The sequence below is a fragment of the Silurus aristotelis genome, assembly GCF_946808225.1.
Source record: "Silurus aristotelis genome assembly, chromosome: 16".
Taxonomy (NCBI): domain Eukaryota; kingdom Metazoa; phylum Chordata; class Actinopteri; order Siluriformes; family Siluridae; genus Silurus; species Silurus aristotelis.
Window position 1 is genome coordinate 6,985,710 of NC_139589.1, and position 21,306 is coordinate 7,007,015.

The following is a 21,306-nucleotide window of genomic DNA, read 5'->3' on the forward strand; positions in this document are numbered from 1 at the left end:
AAAATATATTTAGAATTTAACTTTAAAGTAAGATTTATGGAGCTGTAAATGAGGACTGTGTAGATCAAAATTTTTTTAAATAGTTAATGGCTAGAAACCTCATATAGCTGGAGTGCACTAGTAACACTGGCATCTGCAGTGGCATGTGTGTAAATGGGTCCTTAGCCCTCTTTGCGATTGGAATGTCATGAGTTCAAATACCAGCACCATCAAGATGCCACTGATGGGTCCTCAAGTAGGGCCCTCATCCCTCAACTACGCAGTTGTTTAACTGTAAGTCACTCAAAAATACTGAGGTGGACAATGACACACTACCCAAATACAGCTTGGTTAGTGGTGTGTTAATAGACAAAGATGAAAGAAGCTGACAGCTGGCTTAATTTTATACAAAACAGAGTGTTTGGCATTTATGGCTACGGAGAAAGTCATTCCTCTGACCTGAAAACCTGGATTGCTGGATTTGGTCTGGAATTCCTGGTGGCTCTGCAGGGCTTCTCCATACCAGGCAAAGACAGAGGATAAACACTGAAGCGAAACGAACTGAATCCATGCTGAGCTGAAAACACACACGCACACACACACACACACACACACAGACACACACAGATGACTTAATGTTCACTGACAGAAGTTAAACATGATATCTAATCAGTAATGCATGCAGAACAGGATGTTGTTTTTCAATGCTAACTTAATGCAACAAGTTGGTTATGTGGGTTTAAGCCTTTGGGTTTACAAGTTCCGCATTTCATGTCAACCGTATGGTTGCACTCCAGTTCTCACGTATTAGTACAGAACATGACAACCACCATGAAATCGAACGTTTGTAAACATTTTCAACGCTGGTACTATTATGAAAACAAACTTTGCATTATCTTTACTTCTCAAAAGGGATGCAAACTTCATGGTGAAGTTACATAGTGATACTGACAAAACGTATACAGGATGCCGGACACTTACAGTTTTACATCCGGATGCAACAATCTTCGTTTCAAAACGACCAAAAAAAGATTACATACAAAAGCAATATATATATATATATATATATATATATATATATATATATATATATATATATATATATATATATATATATATATATATAATTTTTTTCCACCATACCTCCTGAAACTTCTCCTACAAACCACCGGAATAGTCGAGTTCACTGATAAGCGTCCATCCCCTCCGTCATGCGCTCAAACAAAACAAAACAAAAACAAGACAATTTCGTATATTTGGTTTAAAAAAATTAACATAAAGATTAAAAAGTCGGTATTAACAACCCTATAAAAGAGTGAAAGTGGTGCCTGTGCCTGCTCTGCCTGACCACGGCGACTTATAGGAAAGAATTTCAGTAGTTCAAGATGAGCCGCCTCGCTACCGAGCTAACATTTGAACAATGTCGCCATCTTGTGGTCATAATTATAAATATACCACTGAGAAAGGGCATTGGAATTGAAGATTAACTCGATATTTATAAAAAAAAAAAGTGAGCTTCACTTCACTTCATACCATACAATACAATTAAAAAAATTACAAAAGAACATACAAAAGAATGTTGTCCTATATGACCAAACGTAAATGAAAATGAAAATAGATTTAACTAGAAACTAGTTTGCTTCCAATGTCGAGAGTGAACACACTGAGGATGCAGATGAGAGCATTAGAAGTTCAGACGACCAGTAAATCTGACAGGAGTATAGACTGGGTTGAGTTCTGAACTTCTAGCTGTTATAGGAGGAAGATTTTGTCCCATAGTTTAATTTGTGAACTAAATTATTTAAAATGTATTTATTTAAAAGAATAACAATGTTTAGAAGTCTCAGATTGGTTCTTAGGATGGCACGTCTCTTTGGTTCCACCATTCCTGAGCATTTATTTGTTTTTTGTTTCTGATTGCTTGCTTTGTGATAACGCTGCCTTGTTCAAGACAGTACTCCACCTAGTGTTGAAACTAAGAAGTACAATTTCATTAATACGCATATAATATGTGAGGGCCATTGACAATTATATTTTTAGACTTTGATACAGGCCAATAAAAAATGGATGGCGTTCCGCAGTTTCCCCCCGGTTTCCCCGCGGACCGTAGTTTGGACTATATATATAGTTCAGTTTATAAACCATGATAAAAAAAAAAAAACAACCCACAGTATGGATCTACAGTATACAGTATGACGTCATAAGCCACTACAATATAACATAACTTTAAAGTTGTCCAGGCTTTTATATATCGTGAGGACGCAGATCTGTCATTACTTCGTGCGATTTCTCGCCGGTGAGGTGTTTATTGAGAGATCTCTGATCGACAGAGAAGATGCGGAATTTCTTTCATTTAGTTCAAGCTTGTGTGTCTGAGCTTCAGCTCCGCTCCCTGATGTGCACAGCTGTAACTGCAATCGCGGCCGCCATCATTTACTATTTAATTCGTAAAGATGGGGAAACAGATGCAGACCCAGGGAAAGCATCTGCCAGCGAAGGTTGCCTATTTCTCATTTTTTCCTGGTTTCTCAGTCCTTGTGTTTAGTTATTCAGTAGATTTTTCTTAGCCCCTTTAAAACACTAGAGCAGAGTGGCCCTGTTACTCACACATGCACAGTTATCTGAGAAAAATAGTAAAAATATTGCTTGGTTGACTTTTATCGACTTTTATTCTGATTATTAGGTTGTATTTCTTTCTGTATTTAGACTCTAGCTCACCATGTGGAGTTCCTCAGGACCAGGACGTGGTACCTGCTGCTTCCTGTTTTGCTGCTGAGGTTAAAATCAACACCTTATAAATCTACAATTATTCAGTACATCTTACTAATATCAATGTATTTAAACATGCTTAGCTGTTATGACATGCTAATATCAGTGCTAAAACAAATAAAAACAATTATTGATTTATGGCTTAAATTAAAGCAGTTACTGCCAACTATATAAAAGTATTAGACTTAAATATTTTATTAAACTAAAATATATTAAAATTCAAATTAAAACTAGGCAATAGTGAAGTACGTTTTTTTGGCTTTATGGCCTCATAGATATAGCAGAGAGAGCTTAACAAATGAATGAGCATATGATCTTTTATTTTATTTTATTTTTTAACAAAACACATCGGTTTATAAATTTTTTTTATTCAGGCATGAGTCGTTTTTTAAGCATCTGGATGTGTGTGAAAGTGAATTAAGCTAATTAGGCTAGGTATTGACCTTTCAGATGGATCAGAATGAAGCTGATAAATATCAGGAAGCTCAGCTGGAGAATGAGAAACTGTGGAAGTATGTGGAGACACTCAGGGACACCGTTCACTACATGAAGATCCTGATACATGAGACTCAAAACAAGCATAACCAGGTAATAAATATATATATATATATATATATATATATATATATATATATATATATATATATATATATATATATATATATATATATATGTCTGCTTTGGTTTAAGCATATGAGCATTTACACAAGCCATTTTGCTCGTCATAAAAAATCCCATAATTTAGGAAAACATTTGTATCCTACTGATGCACCTGACTGTTTTATTGATAAGAAGCGTAACTAATTGAAACCTGAACTGATCCATTTTCATAAATTGTAATGGGTTTATATTTTATAAACATGTTAACCCAACATAAATCCGTAAATGAAGACAAATGAGAATTTATTCATAATATTCATAATATTATGTTAGAAGCGTTAAAATCATAAAAGTTGTTTCTGATCATGTTTGTGATCCATGATTAATTTGAATTCATCAGAATTCTAATTGTGTAGTCTTTTTTATTTTGATTTTTTATTGAATGGATGTGAACCATTAGAGATGCGAACATAAAGCACTCAAACTCCAACCACATTTTTCCCCACGCCTGTGTTTCAGGAGCGAGAAAGAGATCAGAAGGCTCACAATACCCTCCAGCTCATGCATGAAGAGATGACAAAGAAAATTAAACATCTTTCTGTAAGCTTTTCTTCTCATTAAGAAATGATTCCTAGAGAAAATTATATGTCAGTTATGGGTCAGAGAAATCAGTGGATAACCTCTAGATATTGAAAACATCAAGCAAAAACCTGCATGTTTAGAAGCCATGCCTCCAGCTTTAATATTTTCTCTTCATACACATTATTATAGCCATAAATAATGACAATAAGAAAACATCTTTCACATCCTGCTATTGTTCTCCTTCAGTGTGCTGCTTTTACACCTGCAAATGACCAGAAACTTGACTATGAAATTCAGTGAAAAAATGGACACTGACTAATATCAAGCTTTGGCTGATGTAAAATATATGTGTGTGTGTGTCCTTGATAGCTCACATGTAAGGAAGATGTAGTCTTTAGTTCTCATTCTGATAAGTGATTATCCAGTATTCTTAACATATCTGAATGTCTGTCGAAGTAAATGAAGTCCACAAATGTTGATTGTTGAAATTTTAGAGCTCTTTGGATCAAGTGGAAGAGCAACATGAGAAGGCTTTGAAGTCCTTTGATCTCCTGCATTTAGAGATGTCCAGCCTGATGAAGGATGTGGAGATACTAAAAGGCAGAATTCAGGACATGGAAAGCCAGATCTGTAAGACAAAGAAGAAGCAAGACGAGGTAATGAACATGATCATTAAAGAGTTTTTATTAATTTTTTTTATATTTAATAGTTTAACATAATTTTTAAATTTTAGCTTTAGTGCTAACAAGAAAAAAGAACTTTATTGTAATTGTAATGTATATTTTGCTCAAGGTTATTTACTAACATGAGCCTTCAAGTTTGTATTTATTACAAACATTTAAGTAGTTACGGTAAACTATATACCCTAGAAGGTTGTTAGTAGCTAAATTAAAGATAACAGGCCTTTTTTCTGGATTTAAATCTGATTAAAACTCATAAATCTAATTAAAACTATGTTTCAGTTTTGTGCATTTTTGGTTGTATGGCCCCATAGAGAAATCAGAGATGTCAAAACATATAAATAAGCATATGAAATAAAAAAATTTAAATCTTCCAAACACTTCAGTTTATTTTGATGAGTCACGAGTAGTTTTTAAAGCATCTGTTGGGTGTGGAAGTGATAAAGTTAACTAGGATAAGTTATTTTGATCTTTCATATATCTAAGGTTGAAGATGATCTGAAATATCAAGAGGCTCAGCTGGAGATTGAGAACCTGAAGAAGTATGTGGAGACACTTAGAGGCACTATTCAGGACATGCAGATCTTTATGTACGAGACTCAAAACAAGCATAACCAGGTAATGAATATGTGAGCGTTTATAAATATAATCATTGCATTATTTATATGTGCATTGACACATGCTATTTTGCTAGTTATAAAAAAATCGCATAATTTAGAAAAAACATTTGCATCCCACTGATGTATATGAGTGTGTGTAAATATATTCATAAGAAGGGAAATTAACAAAAACCTTGATCCATTCTAATCAGTTCATTTCAGGCACATTGTATTTTTCATAAATAATAACAGTAAGACAACATTAAGGCAGGTGTCTGCTATAACGTCTGCTTAATAGTGAACAGCTCTTCAATTATTTTTATGACAAAAAAAAAAATGCTGTCCCCCACAGTGTTCTTATTTTCATGTGACAGGGGCTTATGAATGTGTGTGTGTGTGTGTGTGTGTGTGTGTGTGTGTGTGTGTGTGTGTGTGTGTGTGTGTGTGTGTGTGTGTGTGTGTGTGTGTTTGTGTGTGTGTTTTGATTGCTCACATGTTGGGGAAATTTAGTCTTTAGTCCTGATTCTGATAAGTGATTATTCAGCATTTGAAAAATGTCAATGCATGTAGGATTAAATGAAGTCAACAAATGCAAATCTAATTAAAAAATGTGGCATTTATGTCATTCGTTTTTTGGCTCTCTATCGCCATAGATAGAGCACAGGGAGTACAGAATCTTTTTAAAAAAAAAAATTTATTTTACCAAAACCCTCCAGTTTATTGTGATAATACATGAGTAGATTTTTAAAGCATTTGGATGTGTGTGGAAGTTGATAAAGCTAACTACGATAGTTTATTGACCTTTCAGATATCTAAGAATGAACCTCAGTTGAAATATCAGGAACCTCAGGTGGAAAATGAAAACCTGAAGAAGTATGTGGAGACACTTAGAGGCACTATTCAGGACATGCAGATCCTCATGTATGACACTGAAAACAAGCATAACCAGGTAATAAATATGTGAGCATTTATAAATATAAGCATTGCATTATTTATATGAGCATTTACACAAGCCATTTGCTAGTCATAAACATTTCCCATCATTTATGAAAAACAAGTGCACCTGACTGTGTGTAAACATATTCATTTGAATGAATAGATTTATACTTTTGCAAGTGTTAAGCTGTCAAATTTAAATACGTTGTGCAGTTTATGTTCACGTTCAAATTAAATGTATATTTGATTCAATTAATATGTAAGAAGGCCAAAATAATTCCATAATTGAAGACAAATGAGAGTCATCTAATTAAGAATAGTGCTTTAAAAGCGGGACACACTCAGGTGATGTATAAGTTAGTTCATGATGACTTTTAAATTGTGAAGTCTTTTTTCTATTTCTTTATTTTCTAAATGGAGGTGAACCGTTAAACATAAAGCACTTAAGTTTAAACATTTTTTTCCCCCATGTTTGTGTTTCAGGAGCAAGAGAGAGAACAGAAGGCCCACAAAGCTCTCCAGCTCAAGCATGAAGAGACGATAAAGAAGCTACAACACTGTGAAGAGTTACTCTCTGTAAGCATCTCATGATTGATGGAGAAAATTGTGTCAGTTATGGGTCAGAGAAATAAGTGGATAACGTATAGATATTAAAAGCAATAATAATTTTAAGCAATACCCTGCATGTTTAAAAGCAATGCCCCCAGTTTTAATATTTTCTTTTCATATAGATTTTTATGCCCAAAAATAATCACAGTAAGAAAGCTTTAAAGCAAGAATCTGGTATAACGGTTGTGTAATAATGAACAGCTCTTCAATTATTTTCATTACCAAAAAAAAACAATGTAGCTCCTCCTCAGTGTTCTCATTATCTATTGGCTCATGTGAGCTTATGAATACACATGCCTGAGTTCTTCTAAACTTAAATGCTACCAATAGTGCATCTTTCACGTCCTACCATTGCTCCCCTTCCCCCTGCTGTCTTTTCCATCTGCAAATTATATTTGATGTAACCATTGAACCTTATATTCCCCCATGGCTGTGTTTTAGGAGTGTGAGAGAGAGCGAGTGGCTTACCAAAACCTGACTATGAAGTTCAGTAATTCAAAAGAGTCTCTGACTGACATCAAGGCTTTAATTAAGGTAAACTTTGTGCTAATGTTTGATATGTGTGTGTGTGTGTGTGTGTGTGTGTGTGTGTCGGTGCCTGTGTTTGCATGTGTCTTTGATTGCTCACTTTTTGAGGAAATTCAGTCCTCATCCCTAATTCTTTTGCGTCAGCATTTAAAAATTGTATGAACGTGTAAAAAAAATTGATTGTTGATGTTTTAGATCTCTTTGGGTCAAGTGTTGGAGAAACATCAGAAGGCTATGGAATCTTTTAACAACCTGCAGTATGAGGAGTCCAGCCTGATGAAGGATGTGGACCTACTTAAAGGCACAGTTCAGGACATGGGGAGCCTGATCAATGAGACAAAGAAGGAGCAAGATGAGGTAATAAACATGATCATTAACTCCAAAAAAACATTTCCGTTGCAAATTATATACAATAATGGGCCTCATTTATCAATTCTTTTAAAATGTATATTTTAATAATATTTTCTCCTCTTGTTCCTGTGTTGTAGGAGTATGAGCGAGTGTTTCAGGCTTACAACAACCTCCTCTTAGAGCAACAACAGATGAAGAAGAGTTTAAGTTCTTGCGAAAGTTTACTAAAAGTACATTTTTCTTTTCACTAAACCAAGATGATTGTAGTAATACTATCGTAAAATCACTGACCAAAATGACCAAATATACTGTCACAAACCCTTTTAGTTTAATTGGCTAACAGATGCTTGACATCTCTCATAGTGGTGCAGTCAGAAATGTGTTTGTCATAGTTAGGAAGCATAATGAAAAAAATTCTAACATGATAATAAACAAGCCAACATTGTAGGAGTGTAAGAACATACCAATACACATGAGTATTGCAACATTATGTTTGGCGATACTGTATTGATTCACAAAAATGCAATATTGATATAGAAAAAAATGTATACAAGATTCATGACAGTTGTTTTGTTTTGAGTTTATATCCAGGCTGCTATATAAATAGCATTCTTCTTATCTTTAACATTTAACATATTACTATCATAAGGGCATGCATAATATAACACAATAATCAACATTTACATTAATAGCATTTAGCTTTTAGATGCCCTTCTCCCGGAGCGAAGTATAAAAGTGTATTGAGTCTCTATCAATAAGCAAATCTACACTGGTACGCTAGATTATCATTGTCATCATCATCATCAAATCATCATTAGGCGTCTTTTTAACGACCATGTACATACGTTTAACAAATTTTACAAAAATGACCAAATTAGGAACAATGATGCTAATTTTATTTATCTATTGCAATACACTTAATGCCGCTGAGGTGTGATACGGGTGAGGCTGGCACAGGTTTCATGGTATGGGTAGGTTTAATTGGTTAGGGCTAGAAGTGTAATTTTAGAAGCAATTAAAGCAAATGTAGATCCCACAGTGTTTTTGTTTGTGCCAAGTTTTACATATGGTGCTGTGTTCTTAATGAAGGCTTTCCTAAAATTATATTCTGTTCGTAAAATAAGAAATATCCCAATATATCACCTTGCTTACAGTATCGCAATGTATTGGAAAATATCTTATCACAACCCCTGTATTGTGATACGTATTATATTGCCAGATTCTTGCAGATACAAAGCCCTACAAAATTGTGAATTTGTTAACATTACATCATTTGAGTTGAAGTGAGTTGAAATTGCAGATATACATTTTTAAATCTCTTTTGCCTCTTTTAGGAATGTAAGACCGAACACAGGGCTCACTATTTCCTCAGAATTGAACACAATAGAATGAAGACTTTGGAACAAACTGAGGAGTTAATGAAGGTAATCTTTTCTTCTCTACAAACAACTGCTATTGTGAACTAATGTGTGTGTGTGTGTGTGTGTGTGTGTGTGTGTGTGTGTGTGTGTGTGTGTGTGTGTGTGTGTGTTGTATACGATATAAAACATTGTACTCAAGATAAATCATGTCAGATCTTTTCCAACTTTATAGCATATGTAATATAGCAACCAACAAATTCAAAATTGAAATATGTTACAAGAGAAAAAATACAATAGCTCTGTTGCACAGTCCACCCTTACACATGAGTAAATCACCTTTTGATTTTAGTAGTGCAGTCCTTTAGTGTAAGAGTCTACCAAATTCTTGAAATAGCAATTTTATTCGATTCCATTTCAGTCAAGTAGGCTTTATTGTCGTTCCAACCATATACAGTAACGTGAAGTACACAGTGAAACACTATATGGTACCACCATGGTTTCCTTCCATGGCCCATGGTTTATTTGATTTTAAATAGAACCCTAGTCTCAGCTAAAAGAATCCTGCCTATAACAATGTTTTTCTGACAATATTTCTTATTGTATTTCACATAAACTGTAATAAGTTTGTCACATAAAATGTAAAATCTACAGTTAACCAGAGTATAGACTTTCTATACCCACTGTATACCTGATTACTTAGGTTTGGGATATATAATGGTTGTTTGGGAGTGTGGGCAGGGTAGTGAAACTGTCTGAATGTGTGTGCGGAAGTAAATAAAGCTTGGATGTTGAACTTTTAGGTAGCATTGGCTGAAGTTATGGGGAAACATCGAAAGGCTGTTAAGTCGGTTGCTCAGCTGGGGTGCAGCCTGACAGACAAGACAGAGTCACTGCAGGAGAAGGTGCAGAAAATGGAAAGTCTGATCGCTGAGTCTCAGAAGAAGCATGACGAGGTAAGGAATATTATCTGAAAAGGCTTTGAATTAAGCAGTTCCTTTTAATAATTACTAAGGAATTTTTATGCTGTGTGATGACTATGACTAAAAGATTATGTGAACAAAATGAAAAATGTATTTCAGACATTTTAATTGAATAGAATATTTCGAGGTTATAAAAATTGAGTGCTTGAGTTTGGATTTTGTTTTAGGAGTTTGATCAAGAACAGGAAGCTCATAACATCCTTCAGTCCGTGGTAGAAAAGTTGGAGAAGTTACACCATTGCGAAGAGTTATAAATGGTAAGCTTTTTTTACTGAGCCACAACTGCTGTAGTTCAACAGGCAAAAATTTAAAGATTTAAAACTTGAATATTTGTTAAGGCAAAAATCATTCATATTTGAAAGCAGTGTTTTATCTTCTTCTTCTTCTTTTGGCTTCTCTAATTAGGGGTTGCCACAGCAGATCATCCGTCTCCATACCCCCCTGTCCTCTACATCTGCCTCTTTCAAACCAACTTCCTGCATGTTTTCCCTCACCACATCGATAAAGCTTCTCCTTGGCCTTCCTCTTTTCCTCCTTCCTGGCGGCTCCATCCTCAGCATTCTCCTACCGATATACCTCATGTCCCTCCTCTGCACACGTCCAAAGCATCTCAATCGCTCCTTCCTCACCTCGTCTCCAAAACGTCCTACATGCGCTGTCCCTCTAAAAAACTAATTTCTAATGCTGTCCATCCGTGTTAATCCTAATAAAAATTGTAACTGCTACCTCCAGCTCCACCTCCTGTCTTTTACTAAATGCCACTGTCTCTAAACCATACGACATAGAAGGTCTCACCACAGTACTATAAACTTTACTTATGGAGTATACATAGAGTTTGAGTTTCCTACATTACATATTTAAATATGCAGCAAGCATTTAAACTTGAACCTCTTTCATCCCATGGCTGTGTTTTAGAACTGTGTGTGATATTAGGAGGACAATAATCTAATGGGAGATACTGTGTAGAACATGGAAATCTGATATATGAGATTCAGAGGAAGCTTTAAACGGTGAATAAAATTAGCAAGAAAAGGCTTGAATTGAGCAGTTCTTTTACAAATAATGTGAGGACCAATTATGTTCATGCTGCATGATGATGTACCATGAAAGCTGTATTTTTTTTACAGAAAGATGGCATACACATTTGATCTGTTGAAACAGGCAGAATTGGATCCTCATCCAATGTGAAGATAACAAGCAAATTTTAACACCAAGAAATAAACACAGGATGTGGCAATCGTACAGTGTCTTTTTCTGCTGAGATTTGTATTACCTAATTTATATAAACCAAACATTCAGAATCCTAATAAGCCAAGAGGTCTTTATGCACCTTACTTTTCTTTTGACAAAAATTTAACAGTTCTTTGTTGCCTTAAGTAATGTGTGTATCTATGCATTACTTTTATGATTGCACAGTCATTAAACAACTTCTTTTAAAGAGGGCATTGTACTGAAAATACATATCAAGTTTCATGATCGGTAGATACTGTACATTACTAAGGTACCTTCACATTTATAAAAAAATGGTTTTGAAAATAAAAAACAATCAATCACTTATGTTCAGAAAGGTGGGTTTTGGGTAAGACGTAGCAAAAGAAAAATTATAAAAAAACCAAAAGTTATATAAAGGCAGTTTAGCATGTTTTTGTAAACTATGACCAGTAAATGGCTAATTGCTAATATACAGCCTCAATTTCTTTTTGGTATCGTTGCTGTCAAGTTAGTGACCAAACCATTTGGCGTATTCAAAACACTCCCCGAAACAACATTTTCTGATAAATCTGTGTGCCAAAATCTGAGATTATTTACAAATCTGTGTCATAGACTGTACTGAACTTGACCCCGGAAAGTCTGGCTTTTAAAATGTGGACATGTTTTAAAACTTATTATAATAAGCATTCTTCCAGATTAAAAAATCAAAATCTGACCCTATGATTGCGCTTGAGCAGAGGCAGCAACTGGCACAAATTTGGTCAGAAAATTCTTTAGACTCTTTCCAGCCATTGTCCCAAATTTCACAATCTTTTACCAGGCAAAACCATGGGCTGCCATAGTGATACTGGAAGAAAAAGAAAAGGTACAATGTCTATTCAAGCTCAGCTCCTTTATTACACAAAATAATAGAAACAATCAATAATTTCTAGCACTTAGCTATCGAGGACGTAAAATACCAGTGTATTTCCAAATCTGGCTCCAGGCCAACATGAAGGAAAGGATAGAAAAACTAAACAAACCAAAACACTAAAACCAAAACACTCAGCATGCACCGTATTGTCAAACTGCAAAAGATTGCAGACACCTGGTCATAAGTATTGTATGTTTTGATCATTCCACATTTAGTCCCAATTTAATTATGATTCCTTCCACTCTTCTGGGAAGATGTTACACCAGATTTTGGAGTGTGCTTGTGTACATTTGTGTTCATCAGCCGCAAAAGTGTTAGTAAAGTCAGGTGCTGATGTAGGATGAGGAGCTCTGTGGTGCATCCAGCATTCCAATTCATCCCGGAGGTGTTCAGTAGATTTGAGATCAGAGCTCTGTAGCAGGCCACTCAGGATCTTCCTCTCCAAACCATGTAAACCATATCAACATGGAGCTCGCTTTTTTGAAAAGAGGCAATGCCATGATGGAACAGGTTTGGGTTTCCAAGTTCAAGTGAAACATGTAATTGTATTATACCGCATCCAAAGACATAGTATAAAATTGTGTGCCTCCAGCTTTGTGGTAACAGTTTCTAGAAGACTCACATATGGCAGGAAAGATCAGGTATCAGGGGCCCTGACTATACACGATGTTAGTGACAGGCAAAAATAAACAGAAATAATGCTATAAAAACAGTTTAATAAACAATACAGTAAACGCAACTTAACAAGAACTATATAGTAGTATTTGAATCTCTAAACAAGTAAATTGTATAAATGTAAAAAACAGATAGTTATGTAGAAATGAAGGCAAAAAAAACCCCAGCCATTATAATGAATATAATAAGGTTAAACAAATCAATTGTACATATACATAACAATCACATTTAGGCTGTGGCAAGCATCATTTTTGGGGCCTGATCAGCCAGACTCGCAGTGGCATTACTGTAGATGCTGTAAATTTTTATTGGTGTTGTAGGTTTCTACTTTGACCTGCGGCCGTCATTGCTTGTGAATAGCCTCAGGGCATGGTTTTCAAGATGTCCACTTAGTTTTGGGTCAGTTTTTAAACTTGTTGCTGAGATTCAGCCTTACTTCCTTTTTGGCAGTGTCACTGTCAGAATCATCTGATCATGTGACAGTACAGCAACATACAACATAGACTCTGTAATTGAACTGTACTTATTTTTTGGTTATCGGATAAGTCAAAATGGGGGGGGGGATTAGGAAATGTATAATTATAATGTACACTGTGTAGAAAATGTTAATTAGAGTATTAGAGATTTAACAATGGTTTCCAATTCTGTTACTGAAAGGCCCACATTAATGAAAATATACAAAAGAGTGCTGTCCAAATAACCAAAATGGTTAATGAAATTTGATTGGGCTAGTAATTAGTTTACTTCCCATATAGAGATTTAACACAATGATGTAAATGAGAGCATTAGAGTTTCCGAGGATCAGTGATACTGACTGGATTATAGACTGGATTGTGTTCTGTTCTGGCTGTTTTAGAAGGAACATTTTAGCCCAAATTATATCAGTCATTAATTAAAGATTTTATTTACTTTGTAAAAGATTATTATTATAAATAATAAAAAACCTAAAATATAACAGGTTTGCATCATTGATAGAAATTAATTTGTGTAACTGCACATTTGCGAGATCGTAGTTGGCGCCCCTCCCCCTTTTACGTCATTAGCCACTATGACGCCACAAAGAAAATGACGTGATCCAGGCGCTTATATAGAGTGTAAAGGACGTTTATAGTGAGAGATTGTTTCTGATCGATAACCATAAGGATGTTCTTTGATTTAGTTCATGGTTGGGTATTGGCCCTTCCGCTGCGCTCCCTGCTGTACACAGCTGGATATGCAGCCACGACCGCTACCGTTTTCTATTTTGTTCGTAGAGTTGGAAAGATAACTGATGCAGACCCAGAGGAAGCATCTGCCATCGAAGGTAACCTATTATTTTTTATTTTTTTATTTATCCCTGGCTTTCACAGTCCTGGTGTAAACTATTCTTTGCTAAATGTAGTTATTATTTTATCAGTAAATTCTCCTTAGTCCTAGAAAACTTATTTACGCAGCATAGACATGCACTGTGAGATCACGCTCATATTTTATAGTGTGAAATTAAATCTGGATGAAATAGCAAAACTGATTACAATTTTATCCAGATTCTGATAATTAGGTGGTATTTCTATTTGCATTTAGACTCCGGCTCACCCTCCGAGGTTCCTCAGGACCAGGCCATGCTACCTGCTGCTCCGTGTTTTACTGCTGAGGTTACTATCAACATCCTTATTTTCTTTTAAATCTACATTTATACAGTACATTTACAGTATTTTACTGATAGCAAATATTATTTTTGAATGTTAGCGTTTACATACTTAGCTGTTTTGACATGCTAATATCAGTCTAACGTCAAAAACAATGATTGATTTGTTGTGTTTTATCCTGTATAGTTTGTTTACAAACATAAGCCTTTATTACTTACATTTAAGTAGTTACTGCCAATTATATAACCTAAAAGATTATTGGTAGATAAATAAAAGCTAACAGGTCTTATTTTCTGAATTACACTTTATTATTATTATTATTATTATTATTATTATTATTATTATTATTATTATTATTAAAACTAGGCTTCAGTGTGGTATGTTTTTGGCTTTATAGACCCATAGATAGAGCAGAGAGCTAAACAAATGAATTAACATATGAATGATTTTGTCCTTTTGTTACTCAAAACGCTTATATATTAGCTTTTTAAAGTACCTGTATGTGTGGAAGAAAATAAAGCTAATTAGGATAGGTTAGAAGCAGGACACACTCTGGTGTTGTATACACCTGCCTGAATTCACTTCAACTTCTGTAGATCGCCAAAGGAAATGCTACCAAAGGTACATCTTTCACATCCTGCCATCACTCCCCTTCAGTGTGACGGCTTTTCCACCTGCACATTTTTTTATTTTATTATTTAATCTGAGCATTAAGCACTTGAGCATTTCTCCCCCAATGTGGTGTTTTTAGAGAGGGAGGGAATCAGTGTCTTAACAAAACCAGACGATGGAGTTCAAAGAAAAGAAGGAGTCTCTGATTAACATTAAGGCTTTTGCTAATATAAAGTGTCTTTGTGTCTGTGTGTCTGTGTCTTTGTTTGCTAACATGTTGGAGAAACATTCAAGATGTTTCAATCATTCTGATGTGTGATTAGTCAACAGTTTATAAACGCCTGAATGTGTGTAGAAGTTTTCAACAAGCTTTGATTGTTGACATTTTAGAGCACTTTGGTTCACGGAGAGAAACTTGAGATGGTTATGGAGTCTCACCTGCATTTTGAGATGTCCAGCCTGTTGAAGGATGTGGAGATACTGAAAGGCAAATTTCAGGACATGGGAAGCCAGACCTGTGAGACACAGAAGAAGCAAGACGAGGTAATGAACATGAATATTACCTGCACTGAGCATTTCCTTTTAAAACAATTGTCCTTTTTTGTAAGTTTTTTTTTTATACAGTCCATTTACTATTTACAGTCTTAGCTTTTAATCTTTTAATGCTTGTTTTAATTTTGTAACATTAGTGCTAAATAAAAAAAACTTAAATATTTTTGACTGTATAGTTTGCCTGAGGTATTGCATAAATCTAAGTAGTTGCTGGCAAATACATTGACTAGAGCCTTTTTAATAAATAAATAAAAGATTACATGCCTTATTTCTGGATTAAACTGATTTAAACTCATAATTTAGAATAAAACTAAGCGCCAGTGTCCTATGTATTTGGCTGTATGGCCTCATAGATACATTTCAGTTTATTCTGATAAGTCATGAGTATTTTTTAAAAGCATTTGGATGTGTGTGGAAGTAAATAAAGCTAACTGGGATTAATTATTGATCTTTCATATATCTAAGAATGAAGCCGAGTTGAAATATCAGGAGGCTCAGCTGGAGATTGAGAACTTGAAGAAGTATGTGGAGACACTTAGAGGCACCATTCAGGACATGCAGATCCTCATATATAAGACTCAACTCAACCATAACCAGGTAATAAATATAAGTGAGCATAAACTTTGGTTTAATCACAATTCAAACTGTGTAGTCTCTTTTCATTTCCTTTTTACTGAATGGAAGTTAACCGTTGCAGCTGTGAACATAAAGCACTAAAGTTCAAACCTCTTTTTTTGTGTGTGTCTGTGTTTCAGGAGAGAGAGAGAGATCATAAGGCTCATGACTCCCTTCAGCTCAAGCATGAAAAGACGATGAAGAAGCTGCAACACTGTCAAGAGTTACTTTCGGTAAGCATTTCTTCTCATTAAGCCATGATTGCTGGGTCAGAGAAATGAGTGGTTAACCACGGGTTATTGAAAAAACATTGATATACATCCCCATTCCAAAGAAAATTGGGATATTGTGCATAATGAAAAAACAAACAAAATGATTTGCAAATCTCATAAATCCATATTCTATTCACAGTAAAACAACATAACATATTTGAACTGACTATATATATAGAAAAATAAATGTCATTTTTAATTTTATAGCTGCAACAGACTTTTGTTTGTATACATCCGGGGACTGAGGGGACCAGTTGCAGAAGTTTAGGGAGATGATATTGTCCCTTATTTGTCTGATACTCAATTCTAGCTGCTCAACAGTTCTAGGACTCCTTTGTTGTATTTTTCATTTCATGATGTGCCACATTTTTTTTTTATTGTGAAAGGTCTAGACTGCAGGCAGGCCAGTACACTATCTGGAATCTTCTACTAGGGAGTCATGCTATTGTAATAGATGCAGTTATCATTGTTTTGCTCAATTCTGCAAGGCCTTTCCTGAAAAAGATATTTTCTGAATGAATGATAAACCTGTATATACTATTTGGCATGGTATATATCAGCAGTCAATAAAAAAAGCAGCCTGAAGGCCGAAGATAATAGGCATTCAATATTGATTTTCGCTCTTGTCTCTTATGAACATTCTGAGAGAATCTTCCTTTTTAAGATACACTATTTATACCCAATCATCTTACTGACCTGTCAATTAACCTAATTAATTGCAAAATGTTTCTCCAACTGTTTAATTTTAACAACACTTACTTTTTTGAGCTGTGTGGCATACATCAAATTCAAAATTACATTCTTTCCTCTTAAAATGGTACTGTTTGTACATGTAATGTTTTAATAGTGTTTTAATAGTGTAAGTGTTAATAGAATATGGGTTTATGAGATTTGGAAATCATTGCATTCTGTTTTTATTTGTATTTTACACATTGTCCAAAGTTTTTGGATTTGGGGTTTCTATTTTGAAGCAAAAAACTGCATGTTTAGAAGCAATGCAATACAGTTTTAGTATTTTCTTTTTGTACACCTTTTTTATTTCCATAAATAATAACAGTAAGAAACCATTATGGCAAGATTCTGTTACAACAGCTGTTCAAAAAATAAACAGCTCTTCACCAAAAAAGACAAAAAAACAGGCCCCACTCAGGGTTCTTATTTTCTCCTTGCTCGTGTGATGGAGGCTTATGAATACACATGTATCATTTCACCCACATTTTCTGCAGGTGGCTAAAGTAACTGCTACCAAAAGTGCATTTTTCACATCCTGCCATCGTTCCACTTCACTGTGCTGCTTTTCAACCTGCAAATTTTATTTGATATCAAATTTAAGCACTTGTGCATGAACCTTGATTTTCCTTCACGGCTGTGTTTTAGGAGTGTGAGAGAGAGCGATTGGCTTACCGAAACCTGACGATCGACGTCAATAATACAAATGAGTCTTTGACTGACATATTAAAGGTAAACTTTTTGCTAATGTAAAATGTGCTTATGTGTGTCCTTGATCGGTAACATTTTTGGGATATTTAGTCTTTAGTCTTTATTCTGTAGTCAGCATTTTAAAAATGTCAGAATGTGTGTATAAGTAAATGAAGCCAACAAGTTTTGATTGTTCCAATTTTAGAGTTGTTTGAAGCAAGTGTGGGAGAAACATCAGAAGCCTTTAGAGTCTTTTGATTACCTGCAGTTTGAGAATTCCAACCTGATGGAGGAGGTGGAGACACTGAAAAGCACAATTCAGGACATGGGCAGCCTGATCTATGAGACACAGAAGAAGCAAGACAAGGTAATGAACATGATCATTGACTGGACTAAGCATTTTCTGATAATGGGCCATTTTTGTACCATTTTGAAATGTATATTTAAATCAATATTGTTTCTCCTGTTCCTGTGTTGTAGGAGTATGAGCGACTGTTTCAGGCTTCAAGCACCCTCCACTTGGAGCGAGAACAGATGAAGAAGAGTTTAAATCTTTGTGAGCAGTTACTAATGGTAAGCTTTTCTTCTCACTAAACCGTGATAGTGCTGCAGTCAAAAGCCTATCAGAGAAAAAAGTTGCAGATATAAAGTTTTGAACCTGTTTTTCCCCATTTAGGAATATGAGAAAGAGTGGGAGGCTCACTGTAACATCAAATTTGAACACATTGGAATGAACACAACTCAAACTGAGGAGTTACTGAAGGTAATTTTCTTAACAAACAGCAACTGCTATTGTGAACTCTCTGTGTGTGTGTGTGTGTGTGTGTGTGTGTGTGTGTGTGTGTGTGTGTGTGTGTGTGTGTGTGTGTGTGTGTGTGTTTGCTGTGTTTGCTGTGTATGATATAAAACAATGTAACAGATAAATCGTCAAATCCTTTTTTGAACTTTATAGCATATAGGTGATATGGCAACCAACAAATTAAAAATGAAAATGTGCTAAGAGAATAAATACAATAACCCCGTGCACACACTTCACTTACACATGGAGAAATCATCTTTTGCTTTTAATAGTGCAGTCTATATACATTAAAGTACACAGTCAAACGAAACGACATACCTACATGGACTCCCCAAATGGTTTCTTTTTTTTCTCAGTCCCAGTTGAAGAATCCTACCCATAGTTTTTTCTTACATTTCTCACTGTATCATGTTTACATGAAATTCACAGTTTTAACAGAAGTGTAATCTAAATGTGTTTGTCTAGAGGTAAATAAAACTTTCCTGTTGAACTTTTAGGTAGCCCTGGCTGAAGCTATGGGGAAACTTCGAAGGGCTATAAAGTCTATGGCTCTGCTGGAGTGCAGTCTGATAGACAAGTCAGAGACACTGCAGGAGAAGGTGCAGAAAATGGGAAGTCTGATCTCTGAGACTCAGGAGAAGCATTACAAGGTAATGAAAATGATCTAAAAAGGCTCTGATTTAGGCGGTTCCATTTAATATTTAGTAAGAACCTTTCATATTCTTGCTGCAATATGACTTGGCACCACAGATTCTATGCACAAAATGTAAAATTTAGTTGTTTTTTTTAAATGAATGAATTATATTAAAGATGTAAAAGTTGAGTGATTGAGTTTGAAATTCTTTTGCATTAGGAGTTTGATCAAGAATGGCAGGCTCATAACATCCTCCAGGCTGTGGTAGAAAAATTGAAGGCGAAGTTTCACCATAGTGAAGAGTTACGGAAGGTAAGCTTTTCTTACTGTAGTGCAGCAGTTATAAAGCAAAAAATGTAAGTATTTAAAACTTGTGTGAGCAAAAATATTATTAATTGGAAGCAGCATTTATGTTTCCTACATTGCATATTCAAACAATAGTAGCAAGGAAGAAGTCCTGTGTGTCATACTGACCCATTGTGAGGTTTGAATATTCAAGCTTGAACCTCTTTTGTCTCATGGCTGTGTTTTAGAACTGTGAGCGATGTGAAAAGAACAAATATCTGATAGGAGACAATGTGCAGTACATGGAAAGTCTGCTCTATGAGAATCAGAAGCAGCATAGAATGGTAAAACCAAAAAAAAGAAAGAGGATTGAATTAAGCAGTTCTTTTACAAATAATGTGAAGAATTTTAATGTTCATGCTGGATGTCGGTGTATACCACAGGCTTAATTTTAAAATCTTAATTTTTTTTTAACAGAAAGACGATGCACACGAAAAAAGGAATACAGAATGTGACAACCATACTGTCCCTTTTTTTGCTAAAGGACACAGCAACTGAGACTTTTTTTTTTTTTACCTAATTTAAAAACATTTGCATTCAGAATCCTGATCAGCCAAGAAGACTTTATTGCACCTTTTTTGACACCAAGAGGACTAAAACAAAAGAGATGGTTGTTGACCTTGTGAGGATACGTAGAGATCACACCCCGCTGAACGTCAAGAGTTCCTTTGTGGATCTTGTGGAGAATTCCAGATTTTCTTGTGTTCATCTGGCTAAACCAAGAACCAGAACAAGAACCTTACTTGGTCCCTCAACACCAGCGCCATGACGAGGAAAACACATTACCGTCTACATCTTGAGGAAGCTTAAAAATGTCCAGCTGCTACCACCCACCCTCAGAACATTCTACAGATCATCTGAGCTGCTGTTTCACTGCCTGGTTTGGGAAAGGCACAGTCGTAAACCTGGTTAGCATAAATTTTGTTTGTTTGGTTTTTTTTGTGCGTTTCCCAGTGCTTTACAATAAAATGGTAAGATTTGTTGAGAGGTCAGTGAGGAAAATTTCGTGAAGCTGGGTAAGGAGTAGCAAAACAAAACAAGTCAATCAAGTCAAGAAGCTTTTATTGACATTTCACCCATATATAGCTGATGCAGTACACAGTGAAATTAAACAACGTTCCTCCTGAACCCTGGTGCTACATAAAACAACATAGAGCTACATCACAAAAAACACAGAGCTAAGGACTAGTAAGTGTCCTCGCCACATAAAGGGCATTGTGTGCAACTACGTACAAACAGTGCAAAAACAACACAAGACAGTGCAAGACAACACAAGACAGTGTAAGACAAAACACAAAATACCACAAACAACAGTTATACAGTATAGGCAGTTTAGCATGTTTTTGTAAACTATGACCAGTGAATGGCTGATTGCTGATATACAGGTTAAGTAGACTTGAGACTCTTCTCAGTCAGTGAACCAAAATTCATGACTTTAACGGATAAATCTATGAACTGCTTAGAGGTCCTGGAGGAAGCAGATAATGTACAATGCCTAATCAAGCTCAGCTCCCTTAATAAATAAAATAATATAACAATAATATCTATTCTTTACATAACAAAAAGGGACATGCCTGGTACATAAACATTTTCCCAGATGATATTCAAGTGTACCATTGTCCAAACCACTGGCCCTCCCTTGTGAACAGAAACATTGAA

At 35.2% G+C, this 21,306-nt stretch overlaps 5 protein-coding genes across 6 annotated transcripts in view; 4 read left to right on the forward strand and 1 right to left on the reverse strand.

Annotated features, from left to right (window-relative positions):
• stim1b (stromal interaction molecule 1b) overlaps nt 1-1,371 on the reverse strand; it is a 29,761-nt gene extending 28,390 nt beyond the window's left edge. Inside the window, exons 1-2 of one of the 2 annotated variants that reach the window (XM_083563476.1) lie at nt 1,123-1,371; nt 439-556 (exon numbers count right to left, since the gene is read on the reverse strand). In XM_083563476.1, coding sequence (XP_083419602.1) covers nt 439-550 — 112 coding nt within the window. In that variant the 5' untranslated portion in view covers nt 551-556; nt 1,123-1,371. The remainder of the gene's footprint in view (nt 1-438; nt 557-1,122) is intronic. The other variant, XM_083563477.1, reaches the window with a different exon arrangement.
• LOC310739120 (uncharacterized protein) overlaps nt 1-18,844 on the forward strand; it is a 69,466-nt gene extending 50,622 nt beyond the window's left edge. Inside the window, exon 14 of the mRNA XM_083564763.1 lies at nt 18,829-18,844. The gene's annotated coding sequence lies outside the window, so the exon portion shown is untranslated. The remainder of the gene's footprint in view (nt 1-18,828) is intronic.
• Nucleotides 2,708-10,705, forward strand: LOC310739122 (uncharacterized protein). The gene is made up of 14 exons (XM_083564766.1): nt 2,708-2,756; nt 3,199-3,336; nt 3,868-3,948; nt 4,425-4,586; nt 5,097-5,228; nt 6,018-6,158; nt 6,629-6,721; nt 7,196-7,288; nt 7,478-7,639; nt 7,771-7,863; nt 8,968-9,057; nt 9,795-9,947; nt 10,142-10,231; nt 10,380-10,705. Exons 2-13 carry the CDS (start codon nt 3,199-3,201, stop codon nt 10,226-10,228), a joined length of 1,425 nt encoding a protein of 474 aa, XP_083420892.1. The 5' UTR covers nt 2,708-2,756; the 3' UTR covers nt 10,229-10,231; nt 10,380-10,705.
• On the forward strand, nt 13,891-15,706 carry LOC310739468 (uncharacterized protein; the record flags this gene model as incomplete). Its single annotated transcript, XM_083565392.1, has 4 exons — nt 13,891-14,077; nt 14,335-14,405; nt 15,402-15,554; nt 15,701-15,706. Exons 1-4 carry the CDS (start codon nt 13,918-13,920, stop codon nt 15,704-15,706), a joined length of 390 nt encoding a protein of 129 aa, XP_083421518.1. The 5' UTR covers nt 13,891-13,917.
• LOC310739127 (uncharacterized protein) lies at nt 16,026-20,499 on the forward strand. Its single transcript, XM_083564772.1, has 10 exons — nt 16,026-16,160; nt 16,319-16,411; nt 17,828-17,911; nt 18,075-18,236; nt 18,350-18,442; nt 18,546-18,632; nt 19,166-19,318; nt 19,522-19,614; nt 19,836-19,931; nt 20,065-20,499. Exons 1-10 carry the CDS (start codon nt 16,119-16,121, stop codon nt 20,143-20,145), a joined length of 984 nt encoding a protein of 327 aa, XP_083420898.1. The 5' UTR covers nt 16,026-16,118; the 3' UTR covers nt 20,146-20,499.
• Nucleotides 20,500-21,306: the final 807 nt, after the last annotated feature.

Coding starts and splice junctions, on each gene's coding strand:
- LOC310739127 (XM_083564772.1), top strand. CDS start 16,119: ATGCAGATCCTCATATATAAGACTCAACTCAACCATAACCAG. Junction 16,161..16,318: donor CTCAACTCAACCATAACCAG/GTAATAAATATA, acceptor TCTGTGTTTCAG/GAGAGAGAGAGAGATCATAA. Junction 17,912..18,074: donor CTTTGACTGACATATTAAAG/GTAAACTTTTTG, acceptor TTCCAATTTTAG/AGTTGTTTGAAGCAAGTGTG.
- LOC310739122 (XM_083564766.1), top strand. CDS start 3,199: ATGGATCAGAATGAAGCTGATAAATATCAGGAAGCTCAGCTGGAGAAT. Junction 7,864..8,967: donor CTTGCGAAAGTTTACTAAAA/GTACATTTTTCT, acceptor TGCCTCTTTTAG/GAATGTAAGACCGAACACAG. Junction 9,058..9,794: donor AAACTGAGGAGTTAATGAAG/GTAATCTTTTCT, acceptor TTGAACTTTTAG/GTAGCATTGGCTGAAGTTAT.